This window comes from Charadrius vociferus, unplaced genomic scaffold (assembly GCF_000708025.1).
Source record: "Charadrius vociferus isolate BGI_N301 unplaced genomic scaffold, ASM70802v2 scaffold16, whole genome shotgun sequence".
NCBI classification, from domain to species: Eukaryota; Metazoa; Chordata; class Aves; order Charadriiformes; family Charadriidae; genus Charadrius; species Charadrius vociferus.
Genome location: NW_009649167.1, coordinates 1849584 through 1867059, shown reverse-complemented (window position 1 = coordinate 1867059; position 17476 = coordinate 1849584). Strand labels below are relative to the sequence as shown.

The window sequence follows — 17476 nt, the reverse complement described above, 5'->3', positions numbered from 1 at the left end:
AAGAGCAGCAGCACTCTCCTGAAAAGCATTATATCAAAGGCTGATCCTGATGTAACCACAAATCGATTGGCTGCCATGGTGATGTGCTGCTGTCAGGGAAAGTGTTTCTAGTAATGACACCAGAGAAAACACAAGCTTTGATTATTTGACACAAACCAGAAAACACGGTAAATTTTTGTGCATGGGCAGGTGAGTGAGATTGACCCACATCTAGCTAAATTGCACTCAAAATTAAAGCTGCACTGTTAAGGTCTTTGAATTTGAATGAAACGTGCCTGTGAGAACCTACCTACTGTGTTGTGCCACCGATTGACTGCAAACAGCCTGCTGCAAGTGACGGTCACCACGGCAGGAATGGTCAGGTGGGGCAGCGTGTTGGCTGCCACGTGTGTGACGGGGGAATTTGACGGGAACTTCAGCACCATGATGACATCCTGCTGCATCTGATCTTTAAACATGAGGGGGCTCTGTGGAAGGAAACACTGTTGAGTAGAAAGGAGAAGAGAGCAGAAGAAAACAGAAGGGATAACACAATTAGTGAGGAGGTCTGAGGGAAAACGAGGTTAAAAAAGAGCAGGCAAGCATGTGCACATACAGGGAAAACAACACTACCTTCGCGTCTACACTAGTGATGGAGGAGAGCAAGATCAGAAGCTATTATTGGATCATTACACGAGGGCAAGTAGAGAATAGGTATGGTAAGGGTTATCGTTACAGGGCGCAAAATGACAGTTAGCATTAATTAATATACAGTAAAATGTAAACTCATACAGCAGTTAATATTCATACAGTAGAGATATGAATCAAATAAAAGATTTAATTAATACATCATAAATATAAATGCTATAAATTACAGTGGTTAAAAAAAGAAATCTTAAAAGCGACTCAAAAACTCACAAATATTCAGTTTTTCTTAACGAGGTCTTTATATGAAATATAGCACTTCCAAACACAGTCAATTTAATTCTATGTAAAGTAAATACTTATTAGGGCATCTATAAGTAATTATAAGCCCATTTGACGATTCTCCAAGTGACACAGTTTTTTGTACTTCGATAATAATACTGTTATTAAGTACTGGTTTTAATGTTATTTTTTTCAACCATTGTTATAACATAGAATTATTTCTAGAAGTTCAAATAATCCTTTCTACTTATCACTTTAAATTATAATTAAAGTATATTATCCATATAAAAAATAAGTATTATGTACGTTTGACATCTACACATTACTTGAAATAACACAGCTCACACTTCCAGATCAATTCCTACTTTCCCAGTGTACAACTAGATAGAGTGATTTCCTTGTAGATAGATAGATAAAATGATTGAAACTACTGCATATATTACTGTCGATTTACAAAACTTAAAAGAAAATATCTCTAAGCATTTAATCAAAGGCACTGAGGGGCACAGAGATCTGTCTCATTCAGTCTGGCTATTTCATATAATTCTTTGCAAGAGGCACAGGGATGAATGCATTGGGAATGAATTTTGAAGTTCAAATTGAAATTCAAAATATACATTGTATTCTCCCAGGGGAACAGGCGGGAGGATTCCAGCACAATTTGAACTCCAATACTTCATTTTTTTTCAAGCAGGCATTGTTCATAAATCAGCCCCTAACAATGCATCCTTCAAAAAAAACCAAAACAAAACAACATGCTCACTCTAAGAGAAGCCTGCAGTCATTCCCACTACTCGCAGAAATCAGAATGTAAATATGTAGTTATCAAGTGTATATTTATGAAGATAGGGCCTTTTTATACAATATTAGACAGGAAAAGCCAGGACTAGAGGAAGCCAAAGCTATTCAAACCTCCACCTTGCTCTGCAAGAGCACTGCAGAGAAAGTGCGGCTGCACGGGCCGCGGAGGGCATTAAAAGTGTTGCTTAATGGGTACTTCATGACCTACAAAGGATCCTCAGGTTCAAAGGGAATGCATTCCCGGCCAGCAGTTATGTCTCACCAGGTGCATGGCAGAGCTCCGAGGTGGATGGGGCTCAATGAGCAACTGCGATGGCGTCTGTCCAAAGTTCTGTATCTGCGCCTCCATGGCCTGCGGGCAAGGGAGAGGGACTGTCATGAGCAATATGCATCAAGGAGAGAGGTCAACACACTGTGTGACAATGCAGGCATATCCCAAGTCAGCCATGAAAAAAGTCCAGAAAATTCACCCGGTGCTCTCCTCCCAGGCTGCAGACTCATCCAAGTGTTAGTATTTTGTAGACAAGCTTTGCTTCTCCTTTCAAGCATGCTTCAGTTAACCAACTAACCATTCTCATTTCCAGTAACTGGCGTTATATGTGAAAATGTTAACCTGTGAGGACATGCAGTTCAGGTCTTGAGAGAGATTATTTTTTTTTTTTGCACTGAAAAGAACATATATACCTTAATAAAGTCCTTTGTAAGGAGGAAAGTATGAGGATCTCTAATAAAATAAGCCTCTGGAATCTTAAATGGGGGGAAAGAAAAGCAAACTGAGAAACAAAATTCATGTATAAAATAAAATAAAGCCCAAACAATTACTATTTCAATAACAACATTCGTACGTTAAAACAAAAACAATGCCAGAAACAAATCTTGCCAGGCACATTCAGACTCATGTAGAAATCTTTCCAAGTTGCATACGTTCACTCAGTATTTATTTCATGCTTAATTTTATTGCATTCTTTCATGGGCTTTCAGGCTTCACAGGTTTGAAATGAAAAAATAGCAATTTTAATGCATTCTTCAAGACTTAAATCTACTTTCAGAAGTAGATTTGAAGGAGTAATTCAATAGGGAGTAGAATACAGCCCATACACTGAGATGCTTCCACTACTCAAACAGTTAATTCAAACAAAAATATATTTAAGATATATTCTTAAAATCTTTGGCAAAAGATTGCTGCTTGTCAAAGAATACTGTTTAAGATGACTCCTTATTTTTCAGACAGGTACTATTTTATTTGACCTTGTAAAATTGAGAGAAAAGCATTCATAGGAAACTAAACTGGTGGATTTTGAAATGCACTGTGCATTCTGTACCTATATATACCATGCCCTGCACTACTGACCCTTAATATTTTTCTTGTGAGCTTTATGAATTTTTCATTCGCTACCACAAAAGAAACATGAAAAAAACACCAAAAACATGGCTATCTTGGTAAATTACATTATTTCTTTCAGACATAAAATGTTAAGAAGCACAATAAATACTTTATGATACAGAAGTATCCTTTTAATCTACATATTTTGTAATTCCTACAAGCCAATCTGTTTTCCTCCGCTTCACAGCATAGATGAAAGAACAGATGTTAGAGAGAGATTTCCTACCAGGTCAGTGATGTCCACCACTCTCGATGCCCTAGATTGACAGGTATATAATGGAATACCACAAACAAACATTTGCCGAAAAAGAAACTTAATGCAAAGTCCAGTCATGCAGCTGAAGGACTTCCAATGGACTGTAGCCCTGGCACATTTGATGCTGCAATTATCCCTGTACAGGTGATTTCTTGTTTGTTGACTAATTCAGAGTGAACTTCAGTCTCCAAGGCACAGAGAGTTTCTTGGGAACTGGTGAGCATCTTGGGTTTTATTAGCATCATTTAATGATGAATTAATTTAAAATCATAGAGGAATTTTATACAAAACCAAGGCATTTGTGTGGGCATATGCATGTACATGTCTGTTTAGCAGCTATCTATATGTACCATACAAGTAATATCTCTTCACATACAGTATAGATACCTTCACTTGTGCAGAAACTTTTTATACAGGAATATAAAATTCCCTTCAAGTCAAATCAAAGGTAGTATTATCTATCACACTCAGTACTCTAGAACTGATCTGCCTGGTGGGGAGAAGGGAAGGGAATGATACTTGTTTGTGAATTTCATTTTCAAAATGACAAAGACTAATATTAACAATACCAGGCACTGCTGGCATATGCTTCCAACGCAGATCTGTCAGTAACATTTGCAGAAAAGTAATTTCCATTTTTCTTTTTTCAAATCATTATCAAGGTTAATTTAATTTTAATTTTTGAAATAATTCTGTGTTGAAATAAGAGTGTGAATTGTATTTGGCAGTAATACTGAACAAAACCCAGATCTTCCTCTCCCATCCTTTATAGTGATCCTTTAAATAATACTTCTGTTCTCTCATGGGCACATTGAAATGAATTATTAAATTATTTTTTCAGTGCAGCCCAATTCTAATTTCATGTTTACTTTCATGTTGTCTGGTCTTGGAAAATTCTGACTGTTTGGCTATAAATTCTGCACACATAAACTTTGCTGGCTTTGCCTCCCAGTTCGGGTAGATTTATGATAGTAACAGAGGAAGAGAAAGAGAAGCAGAATGCGGTAATAAACCAGCATGAATTTTTCAGATTATGAGGAATGGACACTTAAAACATAACTGTCAAAAGCAACTGTTACTTTACGGCTGAAGACGTCCTGGTAAATACTCACTTCCATACTTTATGCACCCATAATTTTTAAACATTTAAGTTAATGCCAAGTCCTTCTGTAACCAGAAAAAATGCAGAATCAAGACCTTGATGTTCGGGGAATATTGAATATTTTTGCTGGCTTGCGCATACAAGACAACCTCCATCCCCCCACCCCATGGATAGTAATGTTATCCTTTTCTTTCAAAAATACTGTTTGAAAAGCTGACAACTCTTAGAAGCATTAAAGAAACTGAACAATATTTCTTAAAAATTACCCATAGTATTCAACTACTGCACTGAGACTATAGTCTGCACAACACCACAGCTGTGCACAGCTACAACTGGTATTCCTCTCTGGAGCTCACAACAATTAAAAAGGACAGAAAAACCTTGTCAAAACTTAACACAGAAGATAAACATAAGCATACAGAGATAAAGTGACTGGCCCAAGGGTATTCCTAATGCTGCCTCCCATCAGATCTCTTGACACAAAATGAAAAGCAGGTACAGAACAGATCTGTGAATAATAATGTAATACATTGATTTGTTTACAAGAGAACTCTGGCTGTATCTGAAATTAATCTGAAAACTGGTAAGTGTACACAGCATTTTTTCTTGAACTGTAAATCATTAAACTTCAGATTTATTTAATGGTCTTAAACATTTCATTCTAATTAATCAATTCCTTTTCTCCCATCAGATCCTGAGTATTATCTGCAAAGTGCTACACCACTCCCTGAGACACACATTCTAGTCAATTTAATACAAATTTTAATAACATAAAGTTTATTCTCACTTCACCTTCAAATGTCCTTCACGTAGAAATAATATAAGCTTGGAATTCAGCGGCTGCCAGATTTAACACTTTTGGAACAGCAAAATGGCAATTATATTAGTTTTCACTTTCTTAATAAGGTGTTGCAGAGAAGATATTTAGTGAGCTGATTTGAGATTCCCTACTGTTTTTAATACACATAAAATGAGATTTGTGCTCCAGACACTTCAGGGAGTAACTGTTAGGATATGATCACGTTCTGCAGAAAGACAAAACGGGTCTTAGCCTGTTTCTTGATACTCACAGGTCAGAACAAGGAAAGAAACAATATCTGCAAACTTGCTAACAATTCAAAGTTTAAAATGAGTTAATCTCACACATCCTAATTTATGCAATCAAGCAAAACACAACTTCACAGCACTTAGTATTGGCCATTCAACAACAAGATAGAGACATTTATATTATATTTTTACACATATTTTGGTAAAGAAATTGGTATATAAAATCATCCTATCTTATGAACGATATTAATCTTAGATACCAGTGAGCAACATCCTCAATGAATTTTGCTCAAAGGAAATAAATTGTTGGGTTCCAATTCTTATGATTAAAGGCAGGTTGTACATTCACAAGGATACTGGGATGCTCCTCTGTAACCTTGAGGATCAGCCACTAGTGTCAACTTCCTGTGGAATGAAGACTTCAATACATCTGCTTTGCTCATTATGCCATCTACCAAAGTATTTGGGGTTTATTTCTTAATTCTGGTTGAAAGAAACACAAATCTGCATTAAGTAATTCAAGCAACCTGTTTCCTAAGGGGTAAGAACTATTTTAATGGTCAAAGGCAACGCCTCCAACCGCAAGCAGCATAACTCAACAGGAGCAGAGCTGCAGGGCAAAGGAGTTGGTCTAAGAATAGAATAGGATACTTTTTCAGTTGCAAGGGACCTACAACGATCATCTAGTCCAACTGCCTGACCACTGACCAAAAGTATATTATTAAGGGTATTGTTCAAATGCCTCTTAAACACTGACAGGCTTGATCACCTCTCTAGGAAGCCTGTTCCAGTGCTTGTCCACCCTCTCTATAAAGAAATGCTTCCTAATGTCCAGTGTAAACCTCCCCTGGTGCAGCTTTGAACCATTCCCATGCATCCTGTCACTGGATACTAAGGAGAAGAGATCAGCACCACCTTCCTCTTGAGTAACCCATGCTGAAACTGTGCCCGCTGCAGGGTTTTCCCATCAGATTGGCCCCAGCGTTGGCTGCAGACCCCATCAGTGGCTGAGCTCTGCTAGCTGCACCCTTGGAGCACACTGCTTCTGCAGCTTAGAAGCCCGTTCAAGCTCTCCAAAACTGCTCTGCAGTGTGAATGAAAGCATGCCAAACAGCAATGATCGGCAGATTAATTTCAGAACCACAGTCCTAATGTAAATGAGAATGCTAGAATTGACTCATCCGAAACATCACAAAAGTGAAGGCTTTCCTTGCTGCTTGGCGTACCTTTGCAAAAAGAGTAAGCCATGAAGCAGTTATTTTTTAACATACTTTTTCCTCTAAAAAAGTTCTTCAGAAATACAGGCAAAATCACCAAGGAAAATATTAATTGTCCATCTAATTTGCAAATTCCCGTTTGCTGAGAGATGCCTGGTCACTACCTAACACAAGAAATATAAAAGCATGAGAACTTTTACTTTGAATCATGGAGGGAAAAAATGAATTCCTAAAACCAGACTGCATTGCAGATACTAAGACACTGTTTTTATTCTTATGTGTAGTGGCCTTGTTTTATTAATATGCACTGATTACTACCATAGTCAGTTAAACCTTCTAAAATAAGTATTATCTGAGGTTTACTACATTTTTATTACTTTTTTTTACATGTTCAGTCTTTTTATTACTAATTCCCATAATCGTGGTGTATATTGCTCCTCCTGTGTACCACACTCAGGCTTTTCTATAATCCATTTTCCTCTGTGCATGAGGACTGAGGCCAATGAAGAGCCGAAATCTATAGGCATTTGAGAAATAAGCACCACAGCAAAGGTCATCCAACTCTGCCTTTCCTGGAAGTTTATTTCATTTTTGCATCCAAGTGAACAGAGGAATCCTTTATGTGCTCTCCCACCCGTGCAGCCAACACGCTCAAGAGCCCCAAAGCACCACCTTCTTCAGAGTCAACATGACTGACAGCCCTTTGGTGGGCAGGATAAGCAGCTTGAGAATGTTACTGTTTTGTACGACGGGTGTGAGATACTGCTTTTTTATTTGCATCTACAGCTGTTAAACAGCATCAATATCTTCAGGACTTTTGATAAGTTAGGTTAAGAGTATTGATTTCCATTTTATTATCTTATGTTTGGAGGAAAGAAGTGCTGTAGTTTAAACACAAGCAATGACTCAACTAGTCTGGAGGCTTCGATACGGTCAGTTATTTAATCAGGATACTCAAGGGACTGAAAGATGGGCACAGAAATGGATTTTCTCTGCAGGTCGCCACTTTATTAATTTAACAATGGAGAAATAGCAATCTTAAGCTCCTTCCCCTCATGGGAGGTATCTCATTGGATCCAGTGTGCAATTAAATGTCTCCCCAGCAGAAGACCAATAGCTCAGAGCTGACCTTCAGCCTTCTCCCAGAGTCAGTCCACCCCTGAACTTCTTCCTTATTCCCCTGTGAAAGGAAATAGTACTACGAAAGGAATGAGAATGTAAAAGGTAAGATCTCCCATTCTCTTGACAGGCATGGGTTACATCAGTGACCCTATTTGTCTCAGGGACAGCTGCTTTTTAGCTTGCACATTTACCTCATTAAGCTACTAATTGCGATACCTAGTTCTTCCCTCTTTCATCTTTTTAGTTCTCCCATTCTTGCCTCTTATGACCAAAAATATTGTAAACACTCTGCCAGGTCAAGCAGGTATTTGGTTAATACACTGAAAATGGAAAATAAATTCAATACACCTCACAAACACACTCAGAGAAGATAAAGCAAAAATAGCATAAATAGGGATATCCTGCAGCAGACGGGTTCAGCTGAGAGTGTCCCTTGCTCTTTCAGGCCTGCTCTCATATGCGAGGTTGCCAGGTGCCGGAGCACAAATACTTCCTCTCTAGCAGTTGCACATTCCCCTGAAAATCATGGAAAACTTCCTTACACTGAAAAGGACTTCCTCCCTATCCAAGAAGGAAAAAAAACCTCCAACTTTCTATAGTTTTTCTCTTTCTTGTATTCTTCCAACTCTGCCTGGGACAAAGGAGTTTACTACTGATGTAATGAAATGCTCTCATTAAATTACACTAAAAACTACAGCAAACTCCATTATGCTCTAAAGCAAATAGCTTTAACTTCTAATTCCCCTGACAAGGTCTATGTTGTTATAGGGGCTCTTCAGGCCACACTGCTCAAGTTCACCACTTTCTTTTTATAGTTGCGATAATTTTTAAAACTGGAGGTTTTGCTCCCAGCCCATGGCAATTTGGCTGCTTTTTCTGCCTGCATACAAGGCAGACAGGGAGCAACCCACTGCTTGCAGAGTCAATGCTGTGCAAAACTCTAAACATCGGCTGGAAGAAAGTCATATATTTATTTATAGTTTTGTTTACAATTACATTCAGAATTATTTTATTTTGTCCCTTTTGAAGAGAGAAGAGAAGAGAAGAGAAGAGAAGAGAAGAGAAGAGAAGAGAAGAGAAGAGAAGAGAAGAGAAGAGAAGAGAAGAGAAGAGAAGAGAAGAGAAGAGAAGAGAAGAGAAGAGAAGAGAAGAGAAGAGAATATTTCAGTTGGTAGGGACCTACAACAATCATCTAGTCCGATTGCCTGCCCACTTCAGGGCTGACCGAAAATTAGAGCAAATTTTATTAAAGACGTTGACCAAAAGTCTTTTAAATCCTGACAGGCTTTGGGGCATCAACCACCTCTCTGGGCAGCCTGTTCCAGTGTTTGACCACCCTCTCTGTAAAGAAATGCTTCCTAATGTCAAGTCTGAACCTCCCCTGGTGCAGCTTTGAACCGTTCCCATGTGTCCTATCACTGGATATCAGGGAGAAGAGATCAGCACCTCCCTCTCCACTTCCCCTCCTCAGGAAGCTGTAGAGAGCAACAAGGTCATCCCTCATTAAAAGAACATTCTTTATAATTCTCTATGTCCTCATTTCGTGCCATTATTTTCTTCAGTTGAACTATTGTATTTCTTATGGTCATGTTTGTAATAATTCCTGTCCAATACAGATTGGTTACATTTACTGAAACTCTTGTGTGTTCATTGATGTCATGCCAAATGAAATCATTGCTCTGTCATCATTCTCCCAAATCTGTATTAAGTTTGCAAAAGAAAATGTTGCTTTCTTTGATCAAGTTACTGAGTACAACACATTAGAAAAGATTTTACTGTTAACTTACTTCTGTGAGAGATGTAATAGCATGATACAATAATTCATAAAATATGTAACTTCATGCCATAAATAGTTAAGGTTTTGAAACCTGGGCAATCATGATTTTTTTTTATTTTTAGATGACTGATAATTGCCCTGAAATAATTCTCCTATTGTTTTGAATTGGACAACCTCAGAAACAAGGATTCCTCTTGACCTGACAAGTAATTTTATCTTTTCCAAAGACATTCCCTCATTTCTTTTAAACAAGAATTATTTTTGTTGGTTTGGGATGATAAGTATGCAAGGTGTCTAAAATAATTTCTCATCACCTGAACTCTACCTATAAGGAAACGCTTCCATATACTGTTTTCATTATTCAGACACCAAGACTCATAGTTACATTCAAAAGGCTACATGGAAAAAAGCTCTCTGTGATTTGTTGGGTGAGAGGCAAACCTAGATGATCTCTCCCATCTGGTGTTTAGGTCTATGGAACCAGCTTCTTTGTGACATCTTGATTCTGCAATGCAAATTACTAAAATGTATCCCTGCAACACAGAATTTCCCTGTTGATACTACTCCTTTGTATTACTCCTTTATGTGATGGTAACCAAAGCATCACAACATGCAGAATTGCAGATGTGTCCTAGCTAGTATTTGCAAAACAAACCAAAACAGCTCCATTGCCTCAATGGAGGCAATCCTGTTGTATAAATCCTGTTACTAGAGAGTCCTCACTCTTAGGTCTTAGCAAGATCTTGGTCAGAACATCATCTTCTCTTCTGGCCAAACTGTTTCTTTCTTCCTGAGTTTGTGTTGCCAGTTTCAAGTTCCAAGAAATTCAAGTTCTTGTTATTACCAAAACTCCTCTTGATGCTATCCTTGCCCGCATCTTTCCGTTTTCTTTTTAAAATATCTGCCATCCCAGTCTTAGGTTTGTCATATCTGTTACTTCTTGACACTCCTACTCAGGAGGTTTTGTGCTTTTAAGCCAAGCATTTCCTTTCCTTTCCCTTATGTGATCCTTTAACTAATTTATTTTTCTCTTTTCCATAGGAAACACAAGCCAGGATGCTGAAATCTTAATTTATGTTTTTAGATGTTTGGAATGGATTTTTTTTTTTTTTTTAAATAGTGCAAACTTATGACACAGACATTCTTTTCTGAAAAGGGTCCTAGGATTCCAAGTGCATTATCTCCAATAATGACAAGTTATTTCAAGGCTTTTCTAAAACACAGATAATTTTGTTATATTTCCTTGACTAAGAAATAAAAAATTGCCTGAATTTTTAAATGCAGCTTCTCTTCCGACTGGAACCACTACAGATTTTCAAAGTCTACAAAAAAGGAAGTAAAGGAATAAAAAGATTATATGAAAACTGTCATTAGCATCCCTTAGTTGGCAGTCACAAAAATTTACAGATATTTTAAAAAAACACTGCTGCTGTCTGGGATGCTACAATTGTTTCCACATGTGAAAAGTGGTGAGTAACAGCCAGAAAGCCTGAAGTTCCAGTTTTGCTGGGCTAAAAATTGCCAGCAGTATTTTTCAAAACACCATCAATTGCATTTAGAAACCTGCTAAATTTTACAAAAGTATTTAAAATAAAGTCTTTTTTGTTTTGAAATGCCTAACTAGATTATATTATACAGTATCTCAGTGAATTCACTAATGAAAAAAGAAGTCCCAAAGGTCAAGACTAAAAAAATCCCATAAGGCTCTGGGAAGGCTGCAAAAATTATTTCTCTGCATTAATAACCACACCAAGAGCTCACTGTTCCTATAGTAATTCCTTCACTGCTTCTGTGAGGCTCCCAAGAACTGCCTTTCTAATCCTTTCATAGAATCATCATAAAATCATAGAATGGTTTAGGTTGGACAGGGACACCTCCCACTAGACCAGGTTGCTCAAAGCCCCATCCAGCCTGGCCTTGATTGGTTCCAGGGATGGGGCCTCCACAACTTCCCTGGGCAACCTGTTCCAGTGCCTCACCACCCTTATTGTGATTTTTTTTTCCTGATATCTATTTTAAACCTACCCTCTTCCAGTTTGAAGCTGTTCTCCCTCATCATATCACTACATGCCCTTGTACAATGTCCCTTTCCCTTCCTCCTCCTCCTCTGCATCAAGAGCTCCTTTCTGTCCTTTTCCCGTTTTTGTTGTTCACTTGGCTTCTCATGCTCCCACTGTACCTTGGCCTCTCTCTCCCTCCCTCAAGAACACAGGAGCTGTGTAAACGCCCATCTTCCCATGCAGTTCCATTTCCCCTCCCTCATCCCTTGTTTTTCTTTTCTTCAGACAAGAAGAGAGGCTGCTTACCATTCACCTGTTCAATAAAACTCTGCAGCACATGCAGGACTTTATTCTAGGCAAAAATTGAAGGTAGTTTTGGTTATCCTATTATTTAAGTAGAATTTAAAAAGAATATTCAAACTCACACGTCTGATAAATCACCGTTTATACTAACCAGGACGCTGAGCTGAAAATAGAAGCTACTTATTCTGTGGCAATGAATACAGTAGTGTTATTATACTTTTATATTCTTACAATAATAAAGCTCCAGAGATTGTCCAGGTGTAGAAATGCTACAAACAGAGAAGTTGTGAAAAATTTCTTGTTACTTTTCCTCTCCATTGAGGGAGAAGAAAGAATAAACTTCTACTGTTCATGAAGATCTCCTGGGAAAAGAGACATGGAGCAATCTCTAGTCTGGACAGAACAGCAAAACTGAGCATCTCTGTCCTTATTCCACAGCCTGGTCTGGCAGAAGCAGTCAACCTGACCTCCACTCACAGCTCCCAACAGGCCAATGCATCAAGTGAAAAAAGCAGTGGTATTTTTGAGGAAACTGGGGGAGCGAATATTTCTGAAGGACCCTCAACTTTCAAGCTAGGTGACCAAATGACTCGTGACTTCTGCTAGCCAGGAAAGGTCACAGAAGCAGAAAGAGCCTGGCTTTGCTGGCACCCACACAGCTGCCAGAAGAAACGGAAAAACTAACTGGGATAAGAATAAAATACAAGTACCCTAGACTTGTTAAGTGCTCTGGGGAGTAATTGGGAGCGGAGCCAAGGAAGTAGCATTGGGTGACTTCCCATGGTTTTCAGGGAGGCTGATGTCATCTGAAGAGTACTCTGCCTCTTACACATAGAAAATTTTTACTCTGTGCCATTAGAAGGGAGAATTTGTAGGGGATCACATTTAATACTACTTATTAGCTCTCCTTGCCTTCGGTTTTGTTTTAAGACACTGTGTATGTTTTTAATTGTCATTTTTAGGAATGCAGAGGCCTTTAAGCATAGGCATCTATCCATAAAAATGCAACAGTAATATCAGCAGGAGGTTTCATTGAAACTTTGAAACTTCATCCACTCTTTTCTAATTAATTTTTTTTTCTTCGTGACTAAGAGCTTTAACAGTGCATGCTTACAGCTGGTTTTAACTATGCTTTTTATTTTAAAAGCTAAATTGTGAGCTTTAAAAATTCACAGTTAAACTTTTTAAAATCAACAATAAATGTATGTAAAGTTTCTGCTTGACAAGTTTATTCCAAGATGGAACGATTTTGAAAGAACAAAAATTCTTAAATTCACGCACCTCTTTCATTATTTTCTGTCCATCAACTGAATTTATCCATTTTTTAAGAAAAATGTCTCAGGTTATTTCCCTACTCTTCTTCCACTTCAATTGTATTTCCTTCCTTAATATGGTCCTCTTTCTATCTTAGGAAATGTTCATACACTTGCATTGTATTCTGTAAAACTACTACACATTTATAATTTTGTGTAACCGGCTGACACAACTGGCAACATAAGAAATAAAAAGAGGGAATGTGAATATTTAAGACGGTATTTTATTTCTGTGACTTGGTGTAAATTACATGCAGCTGGCTTTGGTTGTAGGAAGTGTAGTAAACTATGACCCTGGAGAGCAATCTATACCTGGTAGGTGCTCAGGACATCAGCTGGCCACGTTTTTTCAACCTGTTGACTTTAGCCTATATAGGTCAGCAAAGGACCAACCCCTCAGACAGAGGGGCTTGAACAATGAAGAACTCCAAAGAGCTACACTGACTGTCTTGAAAAATTTCCACCCATAATGTAGCAACTTTTAAAAATAATTTCTATATTAACCATTAATTTGTCAAAAAATTAAAAACTTACAAAGATAATCCTGAATTAAAAGAAAAAAGATGCAGAGACTTAATGTAAGTTAGTGTAATCATAAGAGGCACAGACCAATGCAGTTACTGACAAAGTAGTTTGTTCATGTTATGCTTACAGCTATCACAATAACAGAACATAGCAGAATAAAAGATACAGATGAAAAAGTCTCAATTTTCTATCTGCCTATAGCATACATTCTTCCTAACAATGCATTTGCACAGTGTTTGCCCATTCTAGTTAAAATAGAACCATATAAAGAGGCTTCTACAATTTCTCTTATGATCTTTGTACAGCCAAATTACAGCCTATAGACCTTAGGAAACTTGTGCCATTAAGCCTGAACTTTGCTATCTGAATTTGATCCTGTAACTGCTAGTTAATCTGGCATCAGACCAAGTAATATCCCTAATTCAGTTGGGATGAGCAAATTTGCATATTCCTGCCTTTCTGCTACACGTCCCCTTTCACTCTGTTATTTTCTGTCAAGCTCTTGAAATTCTGTTGATAAATCAGTCTTCTCTGTCCTCTCATCACTGGGATGCTCTTCTCTGAACTCTCTCAAATCTTTCTGGTAAGCCAGTATAGAGAATAACACACCATGCTCATGAGGAAGTTCAACTAAAACATGGGAGAAAGGGGGTCTGTTAGCAACTGTTCATACCCCCGGGCAATTTGGCCAGTGGTTGACAAGAATTCAGATGATCATAAGCAGGTAGTCTTTTGAACTACCTGGACAGTGACATCTTTTGATGTAGAAGTAAGTAAAGGAAGGTACAGGATCAAGTCTAGAGAATATCATTGTTGTGGAAAATAAATGTTATTAATAGCTCAACTAACGAGTAGTCTTAGCTGCCAGAAGGATAACTTACACATGTTTCAGAAAGCCGTTACACAGAACATACACATCATATTTATTTCTACTTATTTTACAGTTAAGAACATCCCCTGTAGGAAAACAAAAGAAAATGAGGAAAACAGGGAAGCAAACAACAGAACAGGCCTTCTGAAAGCTTGCAGTAATAAAAGAGGAAAGGGTACTTAATCATTAAAGAATGTACTTTAGCTGTTACTTTTTTTCTTCTGGTTTATTATTGAAATAAAACATGATCACTGAAGACATTTTTTGATGTTTGGAAAGCAGAACAGACTCAGCAAACCAAAGTATCTAGCATGCGCATTTTGTTCTTGTTTTATATATATAAAACTATACAAAATTAAAAGTGTGACTTCATGTTCTACTTCTGCTTTGTCAAAAAAAAAAACAAACCAAAACTCACGAGTAAAATCTTTCCTTGTTAATGAAATAAAATGCATTAAGTTAAGAATATGGTAATATAACACTAGTGGTTTTCTTTTTTTCTCTGAATGGAAAATAAATGTCAGCTTATTTCTTTGCTCCCAGCTTCATCTTTCTATCACAAGTCATCTGCCTTGTTCCCACCTTAAGAAGGTGCTCTGAGATTTGCAAAGCACATACTCTTCACTACAAATCGTGGTTATGATGAAGCTCCAGCCATCTGCCAGCCTTCAACTTAGCCACTGCAGGACATAAGAACTATCTCAGAGAACAGGCAAACCTTCAAAACTAACAACTGAAAAAGGACTGACAGGGAAGTAGGTACAACATATATATTGAAAGGTGCTGCATATAGTATTCATGAAGCTTCAGTGAATTCAGTAGAATTTCAGGTTTGGAAACAGGTTATACTGTTACATTTTAAAAAAATGTTCTCAGTTATTTTCAGGGTTTAGCTTATAAAGAAATAATTCTGTTTGGATTATTTCCCAGAATGCACTCTTCAAAACTTCACTTTGTTCTTGACATAAATTGAAAACAATAATATAGATATACTGTACACAGGCTTCAAAATGGCATTAAAGAGGCACATTATCAATATGTTTAAAACATTTAGAAAGCTCAGCTTTGCATCTTTCTAAGTGAATGACTAGATACTTAGACTGAGTAATATCTGTTCCAATAAACTGCTGTGTGTGAAACGTTTTGAATAATAGTTAATTTATGCTGAGGTAATGACAGCGTAATATAACTGAAATCTGTGCTAATAGGAAAAAAGAAGCCCCTTCCAGCTATTTCTCTTACAATCAGCTGCAGTAAATTTCACGCCATCTCTCTCTCTCTCTCTCACATAAAATATTACTTTAAGTGTATGTTAAAATGCTTGTTGCTAATTTTAAAAATCAATAATTGGTATCTGTCATCCATATGGTGAAAAGCAAAATAACCAAACAATAAAGAAGAAATTTTCATGTACAAGACCTATATTTTATGTATTTCTGCAATAAAAGAGAGCAATTGCGGTTGATGATGTTCCTTTTATACCAGCAAAGCATTAAAATCAGTTAGGGTAAGACTCCAGGATGTTCTAACAAAAATGCATATCAAATTTCCAATGTAGACGAGAACTGGCCAAACAATTTATTCCAAATAATACTCAAAGTAGATTGAGACATTTTTCTGGGCTCTGAATTATTTACAAACTCACCCTAGTATTCCTTCAATGAATGAAATATCTGAAATATATATCAAATAGGTTGGTTGAAGTCTCATCAGCTAATTAAGTTATTGGCAGTTCTTCAGTCTGAATGCTCGGTGTATGGTTGGTGATGTATGTTGAGTGGCAGCGCTTAGCTCTGTCTGGATGCTGAGCTTTTTAATCACAAGCACAATGAATAAAGAACAAAATCCAAATCTTCTAGAATTCTACTTTGGACCCAAAACCACCAATACACCACAATTTGCTTTACTTCCAGGAACCATATTTTCTTGACTATGAATTCCCATAAACAAATAACAGCACTGATCCAGGAATTGTCATAAACTTAGATCAGCACAGATTCACTAAAATATTGACTACCTGATCTTCTCTAGTACATTAACTGGAGATATAATCAATCATTAATCTAACTGTAGATAGTTTTTTTAGCAATAGTGGAAGGACGTTTTTCATTTGGAATTCTCTGGATCAGATTATGATTTCTGACTCCTTGTCATAAATGGCTTGCATTAGTTAGGCTAGGTGCTCCCAAAAAGTTATTTCATAGTTAAAATGATTCAGCTATTCTGCAGCAAACGCCTTCTGAAAGCCTTTTTCCCTGAACAAGAAACAAGTAAAAGAGCACACATTAATTTCAAAATAAAAGCCTATACACTGGGCAATTGCTGTGTGGTAAATGACCTCATGCAATTTACACTAATTTTGTACTGATTACTCTGATTTAAGGTTTCTCCTCCTGTATTCATTGTCTTCTACAGGAATCTTTAACTACAGAAATAATTATCCTCAAAAACCCCTCTATTTTTCTTCTACAGAAAGCTAACAAAACAAATTGACAGCAAGTAAAGACTCTCCCATTTACAGAAGAGGACACTGAGCTCTGAAAGTCACTGGAAAGACATAAAAATGATTATATATATCTATATATACATATATACCCACAGATACTCCCGGATTGAAACATAAACATCCATTTAGTTTTCTGTTGATAGTCTCGTCATGCATACAGAACAGACTCACAAACAAACACAAAAATTAATCAAGGTGTTTTTCCCAAAAATGGACAGGAAACACAGTATTTGGGAGTGAAGGAGATGTAGACTTCTCGACAAAAATCAACGGGATGCAAGTACGCATTTCTCAGAGAAGAACAGAGCCCTTCGCATGTAAGAAAATTATTTCTACTTTGATGATG

At 37.2% G+C, this 17476-nt stretch overlaps 1 protein-coding gene across 1 annotated transcript in view; it reads right to left on the bottom strand.

Annotated features, from left to right (window-relative positions):
- NBEA (neurobeachin) overlaps positions 1 to 17476 on the bottom strand; it is a 515614-nt gene that overhangs the window by 35659 nt on the left and 462479 nt on the right. The window contains exons 55-56 of the mRNA XM_009888422.1: positions 1970 to 2059; positions 290 to 467 (exon numbers count right to left, since the gene is read on the bottom strand). Of these exons, the coding sequence (XP_009886724.1) occupies positions 290 to 467; positions 1970 to 2059 (268 nt within the window). The remainder of the gene's footprint in view (positions 1 to 289; positions 468 to 1969; positions 2060 to 17476) is intronic.